General features: G+C 53.9%; 1 protein-coding gene across 3 annotated transcripts in view; it reads right to left on the bottom strand.

Annotated features, from left to right (window-relative positions):
- The window catches only part of LOC115647175 (protein brambleberry-like), a 41,467-nt gene that overhangs the window by 8,326 nt on the left and 18,475 nt on the right, over positions 1 to 14,666 (bottom strand). For all 3 annotated transcript variants that reach the window (XM_030553951.1, XM_030553949.1, XM_030553950.1), the window contains exons 4-11: positions 11,426 to 11,611; positions 10,659 to 10,881; positions 8,559 to 8,675; positions 5,258 to 5,437; positions 4,171 to 4,377; positions 3,377 to 3,539; positions 1,582 to 1,646; positions 424 to 614 (exon numbers count right to left, since the gene is read on the bottom strand). In XM_030553951.1, coding sequence (XP_030409811.1) covers positions 424 to 614; positions 1,582 to 1,646; positions 3,377 to 3,539; positions 4,171 to 4,377; positions 5,258 to 5,437; positions 8,559 to 8,675; positions 10,659 to 10,881; positions 11,426 to 11,611 — 1,332 coding nt within the window. The remainder of the gene's footprint in view (positions 1 to 423; positions 615 to 1,581; positions 1,647 to 3,376; positions 3,540 to 4,170; positions 4,378 to 5,257; positions 5,438 to 8,558; positions 8,676 to 10,658; positions 10,882 to 11,425; positions 11,612 to 14,666) is intronic.

The raw sequence follows: 14,666 nt of genomic DNA, 5'->3' as shown, positions 1-14,666 counted from the left end.
ATGGCAGGCAGCGCTGGCCCCGCCCTCACTCTCCTGTCCACCTCTCCCTGTGCCCCATAGTGGGCAACGCCGGCCCTGCCCCCACTCTCCTTCCTGCGCGCCTCTCCCTGTGCCCCATGGCAGGCGGCGCCAGCCACACACACCTGCTCGCCTCTCCCCAAGCCCCACAGCAGGTAGTGTCAGCCCTGTCCCCACACTCCTACCCACCTCTCCCTGTGCCCCACCGCAGGCAGCCCTATTCTCCCCCCCCCCCCCACACACACAGACTCTCCTGCCCGCTTCTCCCTGAGCCCCATAGCAGGCAGCCCTGTTTCCCACCCCCCATACGCCTGCCTGCCTCTCCCGGTGCCCCACAATGGGCAGTGCCAGGCCTGTCCCTGCACACTTGCCCACGGCGGGCAGCACCAGCTTCCCACCACTTACCCGCCTCTCCAACACCTCCTGCCTGGTGGTGCGGCTCAGACTGATGCGGCGCGAGTTCCCAATGGGGACACCGGGAGCTGGCGGAGCGGCGGATCTCAGCTGTGCCTTCCAGCCTGTAGGGGGCAGCGGCCTGCCCCCATCCCGAAAGGGGTTTCCCGTCAGCGGGGACACCCTCCCCAGGCAGGAGTCATCTGCAACACATTAATGGCTAGCACAGCGGAGATACTGGTCCGCCTGATCAGTCCCCTCCAGTACCCAGCTCCTGTGCCCACAGACAGGCTGAGCCATTCAATGCTGGAGCTCCAGGAGCGCGCCTATGGCTCTCAGCCTGCCTACCCCAGCCCACCTGCTACGGCACAGCCCCTGTGCGCACAGCTCTCCAGCCACACGGGCCTGGCACACACCTCAACCCTGGAAGCTCTGCTGCCTAACGCACAGGGCTCTGGAGCGGTTCATGCCACATCCCCACCACGGCTCAGCTGCAGAGGCTGTGGCCTCTGGATACTGCAGAGGTGACGTGCTTTGATGAGCAGCAGAGAGAAGTCTCACTAAGGGAGCTTTAAGCAGCCCAGCTGCCTAAGCCAAGGAGGGGGAAGGAAGGTCCAGCGGTTAGGGCACCGGCTTTGGACATGGGAGACCGGTGTTCAGGCCCCACCTCTGCTGTGAGCTTCCTTCAGCAAGTCACTTAAGCCTCCTCTGTGCCTCAGTTTCCCATCTGTACAATGGGGATAACAATACTTCCCTGCCACACAGATGTGAGGATAGATACGTTTAGAGTTCGTGAAGTGCTTTGACAGGTATGGAGGAAATGCGCTAGGTAAGAAACAGGCATTCATTGTTATTGTTATTTAAGGTATTCAGGCCGAGCGCAGGTCCCTCTACAGACTGGGTGTCCAAGCTCTCCAGGGAGGTGGGGGTGATTGTCCCATAGGGATCAGGTGTTGCATCGACAGGGTGGGTAGATACTAGTGCTCTGGACACACTGTTTGTCCCCTGCAACGTTCTCCCCAGCTCCCGGCCAGCCAGAGACAGGGATCTGCTCTCTTCAGATGCAGTATCCCCATAGTGCCCCCAAGGCGGAGCGGGGTTTGCTGCAGCGCTCTGGCACTCAGCAACGTGTTCCCCAGGCACCCGCTGTACTAAACTCATCTCACTTACCCTGCAGGTAGCTCATCTCCTCCAGCTTGTTCAGCTCCTCCTGCAAGAGGCCAATTTCACACTCCCTGCCAGGGGAAGGATGAAAGGTTACAAGATTCCATCACAGATGAAGTTTCACCCCAAGTCCTGCCCAGCTAAGCCCCTGCCCAATTCCCACCCTTCAGAGCATGAAGCTGCAGGGTGTCCTAGCTGGGGGCGCATTTGTCCCCTACAGACCAGATGGGGAGAACCCTCTCTACACCAAGCATCTGATTTAGTTGGGATTGGTCCTGCTTTGAGCAGGGGGGTTGGACTAGATGACCTCCTGAGGTCCCTTCCAATGCTGATATTCTATGATTCTACGATCTCTCTCGTCGTCCTCATCTTCTATGTGCATCAATTTGTAAGTTTCAGAAGAGGTATCCCTGGGTGTATGTGCATTAGGCGACAGAACAACAAAGAGCAGACATGCCCCAGACACATGCCCAATCCTCAGCCCCTTCAGGCCACAGCTGGAAGAGTAGAGTAGAGGTGGGCCTCCCGCCTCCGTGGCAGATTGATACTGCCAGACAAGTGGGTGTAGAATGGGGGAGTGAGATCCAGAGCCGGGGCGCCTCACCCCAAGGAAAGGACACACTAGACCTAGATGTGCACAAACATCCCAGCTGACGTCCACTGGCCTGGCCACGCATGGGAAGATTTGGTCCTCGATACCTGTGGGGGCATCCAAACCATACCAGGCTTCCGACACCAGCACCTGCACCCTGAGCTGCACGCAGAAGCGGGACCCAAGGCCTGCACTGGACAGCTGGTGTAACATGCCACTAACATAGCCAAGCAGGGGTAACCTGGGGTCACCCTAGGACCCAACTGGGAACCCCCCCTGCACAAGGGCTCTTGCAGGGTGAGCTCTCTGCTGCCACCCAGAGGCTATTCGGCACCAGCACACCCCTTCTGCAGCCACTGGTGACAGGTGTTCACTGGGACTGGGATCGTGCTGCTGCTGGCTACTATGGCAGCACATGTGCTCCCCGGAGGCCTGACAGCAGCATGGTGGCAAGCAAACCAGCATGGCTGCAGCCAGCCTCTGTGCACCATGTCAGCCCACAGGGTGGAGGCTCTGGGGCGCTGCTGCTCAGTTTCCCAGTCTAACACAGAAGGACCTGGGCAAGCAGCAGTCCATGTGAGGCTGCTCGTTGCTCTGCACCTTACAGGCCTGTGTGCTCCTGCTGCAAAGAACTCCTGGGTTCCATTATCAGCCCTGCCACTGAGTCATTGCATGACCTGTGCCTCAGTTTCCCCATCTGAACAGCCAGAGGATGTGGTGTAAATCCCGACCCAGAACACACCGACCCACATCAAGCCTGGTATGGTTTGGATGCCCCCATCCCACTGCACACAGACTCCCATGGCGGGCAGGGAGCATGGAGGGTGAGACGCTATATAAATACCGGGCACTCTCATTACCAGCCTCTTCCCCTGGGATTAGCTGTAACCTGAGTCAACGGACAACCCTGAGCCTGATGTGAAAACGGGGCCACAAATCCTTCCTGGCACCCGACACCGGCCTTGAAGAAAGGTGGCTTTCGAGAGCACATTGCTAACTAACTCGACTGGACATGCTAATCCAAACACTCACTATGTGTGACCAGAGGGCATTTGAAGTGACCTTAGCAGAGACCCGAGGAGGGAAGGCTGTTAAATGGGCACATCTGGCCATGCACCTGTTGTCCCCTGCAGTATCCCCAACAGGGCTCCAGATTTACCTTGGTTAGCCCCAGATCCCCATGTTCTGGTCCCACCTGCCCCCTCCTACCTGTCAGGGGTGGAGGTGATATGACAGCGGGGACCATCCTTGAGCTCTGCTTCAGGGCTGCTGGCCCCCGCTGCCCTCTGAGGAGTCAGTGAGAGCACCAGAGGCAGCTTCCGGCCCCTCGCGCTCCGGGCACAGCAGCACAAGCTCGCCAGCAGCCAGTTACCTACAAAAACGTGAGCAAAGCCGGAGCTGGGGTCAAGTTCAGAGCAGCGTCCAGCTAGCACAGAGGGTGAGCTGGGGGGCGGGCTGACGGACCTGTGGATTCAATATTTTGTTGGAGGAAAACTTACCTGCTTCAAGCCGGAGGTCAGGGCGCCAGGGGCTAATTCTGGCGCTACCACTGACTCCCCGGGGCTCTGTGTCCCTGCAACACGGGGGGTTCTGACCTACCTTGCAGGGGGCTGTGGGAGTTAGCACAGGCTGGTGGGAGGAGGAGATTAGCTGGCAAGTGTAACCCAAGCTGACAGGGCGGCTTTGTCCCCCTCTGGTGGCTGGACAACCGGAGCTTTCCAGGTCAGTGGGTGGCGGAATTGACTGCACCAGTGGCCACAGGAGCGGTCAATGGTCTAGCTCAGGCCTGTTTACCCAAGCGTGGCCAATGGCAGGGCAAACTCTCCCTACACTCTGCGCCGGCGTTTCCCCACCTCATGAGCTTGCTCCAGAGCGCGGCTCTGTCTCCATGGCCCATTCAACCCTTGGCCTCCCTGCTGAGGCTGCCCAGGGCTGGGCCACCGGTGCCAGCTTGGGTCCTGGTTCCAGCGATACAGGAGAGAGGGGGAGCTGGCTGTGCTCACCAGTGACAACGAGCACCAGGAAGAGCGTGAGGGACGTGAAGCCCAGGGAGACGGCGTGGTTGAGCTCAGAGAGCGCGTTGGCGATGACCAGGACCAGGAGCACGGCGCGGGGCAGGCCTGGGGTCTGCAGGAAGGTCATGAGCAGAGCCGAGAGCAGGAAGTAGGCAGCATGCAGGACGCAGGTGCAGGCGGCACCGAGGCTGACTCCTGCGAGACAGAGAGAGCGATGGGGAGATGGGCAAGCGTGCGCTTCGCTCCCTGACAGATCCATGCTCAAACCGGCGCCATCTCCCGGCTGGTTCCTGCCAGCGGAGCAGATTGGGGAGAGACGTCTCCTCCTTGCAACGTTCCCTCAAGTCTGGGGGCGGGGACACTACACTGCCCAGCTTCACTCAGGGTTTTGCGAGGGGGGCGGGGAGAGGGGAGGTCATCATTACAATAATTAACGAAGGATAGGCGGCATCTCTGCTGCAGGACCTCCCCATGCAGCAGCTTGCTCAATCCATTGCTACTCCCGCCAGCCTGTGACACCCACTCCCATCGTATCCTCCCCGGGATGGGACCCTCCTACACTAGGGGGCAAGCAGCTCAGGCCCTGTGATCGGACAGAGGGGTGTCTCCTCCTTTGCAAGTGTCTCTCCCACCCTTCCCCATGACGCCTCTGAAACTCCCTCGCCCAAGGCCCATGCTCTCTGCACAGCAGACAAGGGCCTGGAGGCTCTATGCAGCCCCAGCTGGGGAGGAGAGTGGGAGACCAAGCCCAGGGCTCCAATCCAAGTCTCTGCGCACCAGGAGGAGAAAGGGCGTATGCTGCCTTATTCACCAGCCACATCCACCCCGCTGAGCAGTGGGCGATCAGACACCCTTCGAAGCCTGGATTCGCTGTTCGGTGCCACAAGTCCCCTCCCACCTAGGCTGGGCTGCGGAGCCCACCCCAGGGGTGCTGCAGGCAGAGAACCAATCCCTTGGCTGGCCAGTTCCCAGCCCACAGCCACGGAGGTGCGTGTGGCCCAGTGAATTTGGGTGGGAGGAGGCTGCTCAGCTCCTTGCTGCCCTGAGATGCACGTTGCCCCCACCCCCAAGTCACCTGCCCAGCCAATGAATCTCTGGATGTGCAGGAGCCGGCCCTCCACGCTGCTCTGCATGTGACCCACGGCGTAGAGCACCAGGCCCAGGCTCTGGTTCATCCTGTGCAGCTTCCCCATCAGCTCGTCGTAGTACAGGGCTGTCTGGTTCTGATAGGCCAGGAACAGCGCCAGGTTGGCCTCTGGGCAGAGAGGGGCAGAGGATTCAGCGCCAGCGTAGGAACCCAGCTTAGAATCTGGGGAACTGTCCATCACGGGCAGATCTGCTGGAGCATCGCGAGCCAGAGGGAGGCCCAGGTAAGATGGCTGAGGTGGAACTGGGCTTTGATTCTCTCTAGGGGTGACATAGCCTGGTGTTCGTATTGGGATAGTAATTTACAATTTATTATTTTGCTGAGTGAGTCTATGATGTTACTTTATAGTCTATTATCTCTAGTCTATTCTTGTTCCTGCCAAATGTCTGGGTATTTCCTTTATCAAGTTTAAAGTGTACAGTTATCACCACTGTATGGCTTGCTTCTGCCTCTCCTCACAGTAGGCATAGCCTAGCTGAGGCCTGGGTCACTGCAATTACAGGGTAGATCCCACATTGAGACAGTTTCTGTCGGATCTGCCAGCATCTACAGGAAACAGAGGGTAGAAGTGAGAATACAGGGTGGGTTCCAGAGAGATACAAGGGAACACAGTTCACCAATGGTTCCAGCCTCCTCCTGAGTAGCTAGGCCAGCTGTGGAGGTGTTGGTCTCAAGCTGGATCAGGGCGAATTTGCAGGGACTAGCCCGCCAAACACACGACAGCTGTTAGTCAGGTTGCTTAATGCGCTACCGGTAACATTCCGCTATTACAGCAATAAGTGTGGTATAGGAACAGTATCGAGGGGCATAGTGTAGCGTATGAGGAATTCAGGAAAGGGTTAATGAACTGGAAATATATATGTTTTTTAAATGAAGATCCAGGAGGCAGGTCCCTCCGCTCCTGATGCAGGAGAATGCCACCCTCACAGCCCAGTTACCAGGTGCCAGGCCCTCTCCACTCCTCAGCCTGTGTCTGGTTGTGATAACGGGGCCTACGGCTAAGAGTGAAGGTGCATGCACCTAGAACACCGCATGTGCACGGGGCAAAAGGTTATAGGGTGAGTTGTCCCAACAAAGAGGCCGACTGATCTAACTTGAGGCCTCTGTTAAGCTCATGCCTAGTCAACGAGAAAAGTGCAAGTCCTGACGAAACTGGTGTGTTGGAAATTAAGCCTGGTTGATGAACGAAATAAGGTGGTGGTGGTGGTGGGGAGAGATTGGGCTGTTCCACCCCTCATGCCCTTTTGGGGTCCTTAAAGACAGACTTTGGGAGAAGAACACAGACAAATGGACAGAGACTGCTGGTGATGCTGGCTGACTGACTGAAAGAAGGGGAAGGCAGGAGATTCATCATCATGGCTGCCACCCCTACTATCTCCTCAGACCCTGGATCTTTGTCATCCTGACCCAAAGGGGTGTCCTGACCAGACTAGGCCACAGAGGGGGACCCAGATGAATCATGACCACCCCCAGGGATGAGGCTCTCTCCCCACAATATGTCTGTCTGATTCCTTACCCTATTTCTTCTCTTTCTGACCCCTCTCAGACTTTATGGCCAGAAGGGACCATCATGATCATCCAGTCTTATGGCCTGCGATGTGCAGGAGGTCAACCCTCACCCACCCATTCCTGGAACAAACCCCTAACCTCTGGCTGAGTCACTGACATCCTCACATCATGATCTGCAGACTCCAAGGTACAGAGAAGCCACTATTCCTACTATTTTAAACCTGCAAGTGACCCGTGCCCCATGATGCAAAGAAAGGTGAACCCCCCCAAGTGTTTCTGCCAATCTGACCAAGGGAAAATTCCTTTCTGATCCCAAATGTGGCCACCAGTTAGACCCAGAGCATGTGGGCACGACCCAGACAGGGAGACAGACAGACAGTGGGGAAGGAATTCTCTGTAATAACTAGAGTCCTCCCTAACTAGTGTCCCATCCCCGACCACTGGATATATTTGCTGCTAGCAGTCGCAAATCAGTTACGTGCAGGGCTGTCCCTAGCCATTTTGGTGCCCTATGCACCACCCATGCCTCAGGGGGGCTATGTGGGGCCCCAGGCCTCTGGGAGGCATGGAGGCTGGCTCCAGGCCTCCACAGATGGATGGGGGGAACCGCCCCCTGGCTCCAGCCTGCTCTTCTCCCCTGGGAGCCAGGGGAGCAGAGCAGGCTGGGGCCGAGTTGCTCAACCTACCACATGGTGAGTGCAGGCCTGATCCCTGCAGCAGTTCTCCGGGGAGTAGGGGCAGGGCAGGGGTGGGGTGAGGGCTTGGGGAAGGGGTGGAGTGGGGACAGGGCAGGGGCCATGGGGAAGAGGCGGGGCAGGGGCTGGAGCAATCTGCAGTTGCGCAGGGCACCAGGAAATGTGGTTCCCCAAATTTCCTGGTGCCCTTCACAGCTGTGTACTTTGTGTATGGGTAGGGACGACCCTGGCTGCTTGCCATTGTAGGCAGTCCCATCATCTCCTCCCCTCCATACACTTATCAAGCTCAGCCTTGAAGCCAGTTTGGTTTTTTGCCCCACTGCACCTTTTGCCTTGTGTCTAATAAGAGTCTGGCTTAGATGGACAAGACTGGATATTTTGCAACACTGCTGTAAGACTGACCAGGAGGAGGCAGCTAAAAGCCGTGCCCCGAAGAGCTCGTCGCGCGTACAAACTTGTCTGGCCTCTGAGCGGCTGATCAGACTGTGTGCTGGGCCTGTATTTCTCCAGCAGTGAGACTGCAAGTCAGAGTTAACCCCAGAGACAGGAGCAGCATTTTCTATCTTTGCTGTTCTTTTCTCTCACCCTTGGGTGTGCTGCTTTTGGCTTTTAGGAAATGGGATCAGACTTTAACAGCAGCTATAAGGCCGCCTCCAGCCCAGCTAACAGCTCTTCTTCCCAGAAAGGACGGTTATCTACGAGACTGTGCAACAGGGAGGGGATTTCCTTCTAAAAAGCTCTCTCCAGACAAAGGGAAAGGATACTAAAATGAAAAGCTGACTTAGTAACTTACATTGTTTTCACTTCTTTTTTTCAATCTTGATTAAAAGGATGCCTAAGGGTGGGTTTGCCCTGGGACCAAGCAGGCTGAGGTCTGTGTGTACCAAACCCCAACCCTTGTTTAACCCTGGGTCATGTTAACACCTTTGACCCTGAGCCCCATATATTCCAGCTAAACAATACACCAGCCCCACCCACGCTGGCCAGCCAGTAGCAGCCTTCCCTGCCAGCAGCAGCCACGGTACCTATTTTGGAGTAGACCTCCTGGGCTCGCCTTTGCATTTGGGTGAGGTCGGTGAGGATGGCTCTGTGTCCTTCCTGCAGCTCCAAGTCCTGGTCATCTAGATGGGTGCTCACGTTCTCTGTGGAGGAGATGGGGCAGAGCTCAGGTCCCGGCAGAAGCTCCCGTGAAGCCACTCCCCATGTTAAGTGTCATGCATGCCTGTGATCTAGTCACCCACCAATGGTAAAAGCCTGTTAGCCTAGATGAGCAAAGATACTGCAGAGGAGGTCACACTGTGTCTCCCTCTTCTAGTCAAATCAAAGTGCCTCCTTCCAAACCTAATGCCCACATACGACCTCTACACGCGCCAAGAGAAGGAGAGGGCAGCAGGGAGAGGCGGGAGCCACACGGAGACTGCTGAAGGGTCAGACTGCCAGACAACATCATGCTCTCCCGCAGGGGAGCTGGGTTCATTGGAGCAACCAGGACTTGGAGGTTCTTGCTCATCCCCATTTTACAGCCAGGCTGACTGAGCTATCACAAGATCCAGCAATTGGACTTGCCCAGAGGTCCATGGCTCAGGTGGGAATCAGATGTTGGGTGTGTTCCTGGCTCCTGGTCCTTTGCTGTAGCTTCTTGGCTAGTTCAGGGAAGTGGAGGAGTAAAGATAGAGCGGGTGGATCCCCTCAGCTAGGAACAAGGGTGGAAATTTCTTCTCTGGGACTCACAAGTCAGGTTTAGCCACAGCTGGCTCAGTGGGGCCTGCCCTGGGTCCCTGAAACTAACTGACACCAGCATTGCTGCAGGAGCATTAGACACTCTAGGTCAACAGCTCCTGAATTTGTCCATCCCTTTCCCTACCATGTCCTTCCACAACCATACTCCTGTGACTCCCCTTTTCTATCCCAGGTCCCCATCCCCTAGAATCACCCTCTTAACATAAGAACGACTGTACTGGGTCAGACCAAAGGCCCATCTAGCCCAGTATCCTGTCTACCGACAGTGACCAATGCCAGGTGCCCCAGAGGGAGTGAACCTAACAGGTAATGATCAAGTGATCTCTCTCCTGCCATCCCTCTCCATCCTCTGACAAACAGAGGCTAGTGACACCATTCCTTACCATCATGGCTAATAGCCATTAATGGACTTAACCACCATGAATTTATCCAGCCCTCTTTTAAACCCTGTTATAGTCCCAGCCTTCACAACCTTCTCAGGGAAGGAGTTCCACAAGTTGACTGTGCGCTGTGTGAAGAAGAACTTCCTTTTATTTGTTTTAAAGCTGCTACCCATTAATTTCATTTGGTGGCCCCTAGTACTGGTATTATGGGAATAAGTAAATAACTTTTCCTTATCCACTTTCTCCACACCACTCATGATTTTATATACCTCTATCATATCCCGTGTTAGTCTCCTCTTTTCCAAGCTGAAGAGATCTAGCCTCTTTAATCTCTCCTCATATGGGACCCATTCCAAACCCCTAATCATTTTAGCTGCCCTTCTCTGAACTTTTTCTAGTGCCAGTACATCTTTTTTGAGATGAGAAGACCACATCTGTACACAGTATTCGAGATGTGGGCACACTATGGATTTATATAAGATATTCTCCAAGATATTCTCCATATTCAAGATATTCTCCATCTTATTCTCTATCTCTTTTTAATGATTCCTAACATCCTGTTTGCTTTTTTGACTGCCTCTGCACACTGTGTGGACTTTCAGAGAACTATCCTCGATGACGCCAAGATCTCTTTCCTGATTAGTTGTAACTAAATTAGCCTCCATCATATTGTATGTATAGTTGGGGTTATTTTTTCCAATGTGCATTACTTGACATTTATCCACATTACATTTCATTTGCCATTTTGTGACCTTTCCCCACACCAGAATCTCCCTTGACCTTCTTCCTCGCACCCTTTTCCCCCAAAACCCGCTTTTTCCAGGCTCATGACCCTCCTCCCCGTCAGAACCTCCCTCTTGTGTAGCTAGGACCCCCCTCCGTCTCATTTAGCAAGACGGGAAGTCAAGCCCCTCCTCCCCTTGACAGCTGTTTGCAGCCTCAGGAGAACCCCTGCTCTAGGGAGCCGGGAGATGCTCCATGCCCTTGTCTCCCTGTTCTCACCCATCCTCCTGGTGATGCCCTCAATGAGCTGAGCCACCTGCTGCTGCCCGCTGGCAATCAAGGCCTTCTCCTGAGTCAGCTGCTCCAGGTTGCTGTGGATGGAGGACTCCATCTGCTCCTGGCCGCCGTGCAGCTTCTCCTGCTGGAGCAGCAGCTCATGCTGGCTGCTCACCACCTTGTGCAGGGACTCTGCTGTCAGCTCTTTCAGTTCCTCCTGGCCATCCTGTTAGCGAGACACTGACTCAGGGCTTGGCTACACTCAAAACTCCAAAGCGCTGCCGGGGGAGTGCTCCCGCGGCAGCGCTTTGAAGTGCGAGTGTGGCTGCGGCACCAGCTCTGGGAGAGAGCTCTCCCAGCGCTGCAGGTACTCCACCTCCCTGTGGGGATTAGCTTACAGCACTGGGAGCCGCGCTCCCAGTGCTGAGGCACTGTTTACACTGGCGCTTTGCAGCGCTGTCACTTGCTGCGCTCAGGGGTGTGTTTTTTTCACACCCCTGAGCGAGAAAGTTGCAGCGCTGTAAAGCACCAGTGTAGCCAAGGCCTCAATCAGCGAGGTGCCAGTAGCGGTGCAGAGACTGCAGTGGTGCATGCTGAGGACTAAGAGACTACAAGTCCCAGCATGCCATGCTTAACAGTGGAGCATTGCACGCTGGGATCGGTCATCTCCCTCTCTGCATCAAAGACCACGGTGGCTGTGCCCTTCATTCACTCCACCCTTTGTTCATTGGCTCAGACCTCTTTGGAGCCAACCACCCGCCACGACTCACCTTCAGAAGCCTCATGGCCTCCAGCTGACTCATGGCGGCAGAGACCAGGGTGTTGACCGTGTGCTCCGTCCGGCGCTTGAATTGCATCTGGCGGGTGGAGTAGCAGACGGCGCGGGCCCGGTTGCTGACGATGTGGTAGGCGTTCCAGGTGTCAGGGTCCATGTCAGCGGTGCATTCTGCGAGGGGCTGGTTAGAAAGACAGCCAAGCAGGACTAGGTTCAATAAGGCCACAGGAGAGGGCCCTTCCCAATGCCCCTCATCCCTCCTAGCCCAGGAACTGCATGGCAGTACTCCAGAGAAAGCAAGAGGTGACCTGATCATGGCGTATCAGTAACTTCACAGGGCTTTATAATCCAGCAGAGAAAGGCAGAACAAGAACTGAAGGCTAGGAGCTGAAGCCAGACCAAATCCAGTTGGAAAGACCCATTTTTAATGGCGAGGGTGATTAACCCTCGGGAACAAGCTCCCCAGGGATGTGGCGGATCCTCCATCTCTTGGTGTCTTCGGATCCTGACCGGCTACCTTTGTGGAAGAGATGCTTTAGCCACCCCCATGCTGCTGGCCTCGATACTAGTGTAAATGGGTGTACTTCGACGTGCTGTGACATGCAGAAAGTCAGGCTGGATGAGCGAATGGTCCCTTTTGGCTTTAATCTAGGAAACTATGAGAAGCAGGTTGTGATATGGCAAAGCTGTCCTGGGTCCCCACAAGATAATAGCTTCTACAGGTATGGACAGTTTAAGACTCAAACATAGGACTAAACTGGGTGAATTATCTTCGCAAGCAAGACCGACCTATTCTCACACAGCTGAAGCAGTACCGTGTGAGACCAAAGTACCCTACCATGGTCAGATCTCAAGGGCAGATAGATGCTAGATCTTAGGCAGCATGGCCCACTATGCAAGGCATTAGACTGGGAATCAGGAGACCCGAGGTCTATTCTTGGCTCCACCACTGACTCAGCATGTGACTGTACACAAGTCACATCCCTGTGTGCCTCAGTTTCCCCTCTTTAACACAGAGCAAGTCGCACTGACTCACCTTTGCAGAACATTTAGAACCCTACAGCTGAAGAGTGCTAAGCAGGAGCTATTCATCACAAATGTATTGACACAGCCCTGGTGTGGGCGCATCTGGGATTTAGTGCTCAGTCCTGGACGCCATGGGACTGAAAGAGACTGTGACGCTGGAGGGAGTTGGGGAAAAAAGCAACAGACGTGATCAAGGGCTGGAGGGAAAGGCTGGAATAAATAAGTATGCAGGGCTACTTGATAGCGAGCTAGGCAGACGATATGCCTCCCATTTGAAAGAGGAGCACCACAGAGGGAGAGGAATTACACAGGGCAATACCCACGTGTGAGACGGAGGATGGGATGAGATAAGGAGGGGGGGTACTGCGTAGTTAACTTGCTGGGGCTGTAGAACCCAAGGCAATTGGCAGGAGACCCATTTTGGGATAGTGAAGAGGCTGACGGCACAAAACGCTCCAAGATCCATCGTAGGAACCAGTCCTGCACCGAGTGTGAGATGGACCAGTCACAGTCAGCCTAACGGGTCTTCACCTCTCACACCCAAGAGGTTCCATCATTGAAGCTACGCAAAATGCTCTTGGCCTTGCTGTCCCGATATTCCAGTGATGCGCAACAAGCCAGTTGGGAACATGAACCAAGCTAGCTGTGCAGCCATCCTGGGGTATCAGTACCCCCAGCCCACCATAGTCCATTTCAATAGCTCCGTCTGTGCAGGGGGAGAAGATGTGTGCAGGGGGGAGGGAAGATGGGTAGGAGAGAAGTGTGGCTGCGGGGCGAAAGACGTCAGCAATAGGATATGGAGGCCTCTCCTTTCACCCCCATGGAAACTTGGCTAAGGTCAGGGATGGCTGAAGGTCGTTCCCACCACGCAACGTCTATTTGCAGGCCTAGGGTGATGCAAGTCCCATTCCTGGTGGGGCCACTCTGGTGCGAGACGGTTGCCTTGCCCAGGAGTCCCTGCTCCATGTACCTTTTAACTTTTGTTTAACGAACCCCCTCATTTTTGTATAGTTCCCTCTTTTGAAATTAAATGCCACAGTGTTGGGCTGTGAGGGGAACACCTCAACAGCCCAACATTGTGGCATTTAATTTCAAAAGAGGGAACTATACAAAAATGAGGGGGTTCATTAAACAGAAATTAAAAGAAACAGTGACTAAAGTGAAATCCCTGCAAGTTGCATGGGCCCTTTTTAAAGACACCATAATAGAGGCCCAACTTCAATGTATACCCCAAATTAAGAAACACAGTAAAAGAACTAAAAAAGAGCCACCGTGGCTTAACAACCATGTAAAAGAAGCAGTGCGAGATAAAAAGACTTCCTTTAAAAAGTGGAAGTCAAATCCTAGTGAGGTAAATAGAAAGGCGCACAAACACTGCCAGCTTAAGTGCAAGAGTGTTATAAGAAAAGCCAAAGAGGAGTTTGAAGAATGGCTAGCCAAAAACTCCAAAGGTAATAACAAAAAGTTTAAGTACATCAGAAGCAGGAAGCCTGCTAAACAACCAGTGGGGCCCCTTGATTATCAAAATACAAAAGGAGCGCTTAAAGACAATAAAGGGGTAAACAGTGAGGTGGCAAAGTTTGCAGATGATACTAAACACTTAAGATAGTTAAGACCAAAGCAGATTGTGAAGAACTTCAAAATGATCTCACAAAACTAAGTGATTGGGCAACAAAATGGCAAATGAAATTTAACGTGGATAAATGTAAGGTAATGCACATTGGAAAAAATAACCCCAACGATACATACAATATGATGGGGGCTAATTTAGCTACAACGAGTCAGGAAAAAGATCTTGGCGTCATCGTGGATAGTTCTCTGAAGATGTCCATGCAGTGCGCAGAGGGGGTCAAAAAAGCAAACAGGATGTTAGGAATCATTAAAAAGGGAATAGAGAATAAGACTGACAATATATTATTGCCCTTATATAAATCCATGGTACGCCCACATCTCAAATACTGTGTACAGATGTGGTCTCCTCACCTCAAAAAAGATATTCTAGCACTAGAAAAGATTCAGAAAAGGGCAACTAGAATGATTAGGGGTTTGGAGAGGGTCCCATACGAGGAAAGATTAAAGAGGTTAGGTCTCTTCAGCTTGGAAAAGAGGAGACTAAGGGAGGATATGATAGAGGTATATAAAATCATGAGTGATGTGGAGAAAGTGGATAAGGAAAAGTTATTTACTTATTCCCATAATACAAGAACTAG

Source organism: Gopherus evgoodei, chromosome 2 (assembly GCF_007399415.2).
Source record: "Gopherus evgoodei ecotype Sinaloan lineage chromosome 2, rGopEvg1_v1.p, whole genome shotgun sequence".
Lineage (NCBI taxonomy): Eukaryota > Metazoa > Chordata > Testudines > Testudinidae > Gopherus > Gopherus evgoodei.
The sequence above is the reverse complement of the archived record's forward strand: the minus strand, read 5'-3'. Positions and strand labels throughout refer to the sequence as shown.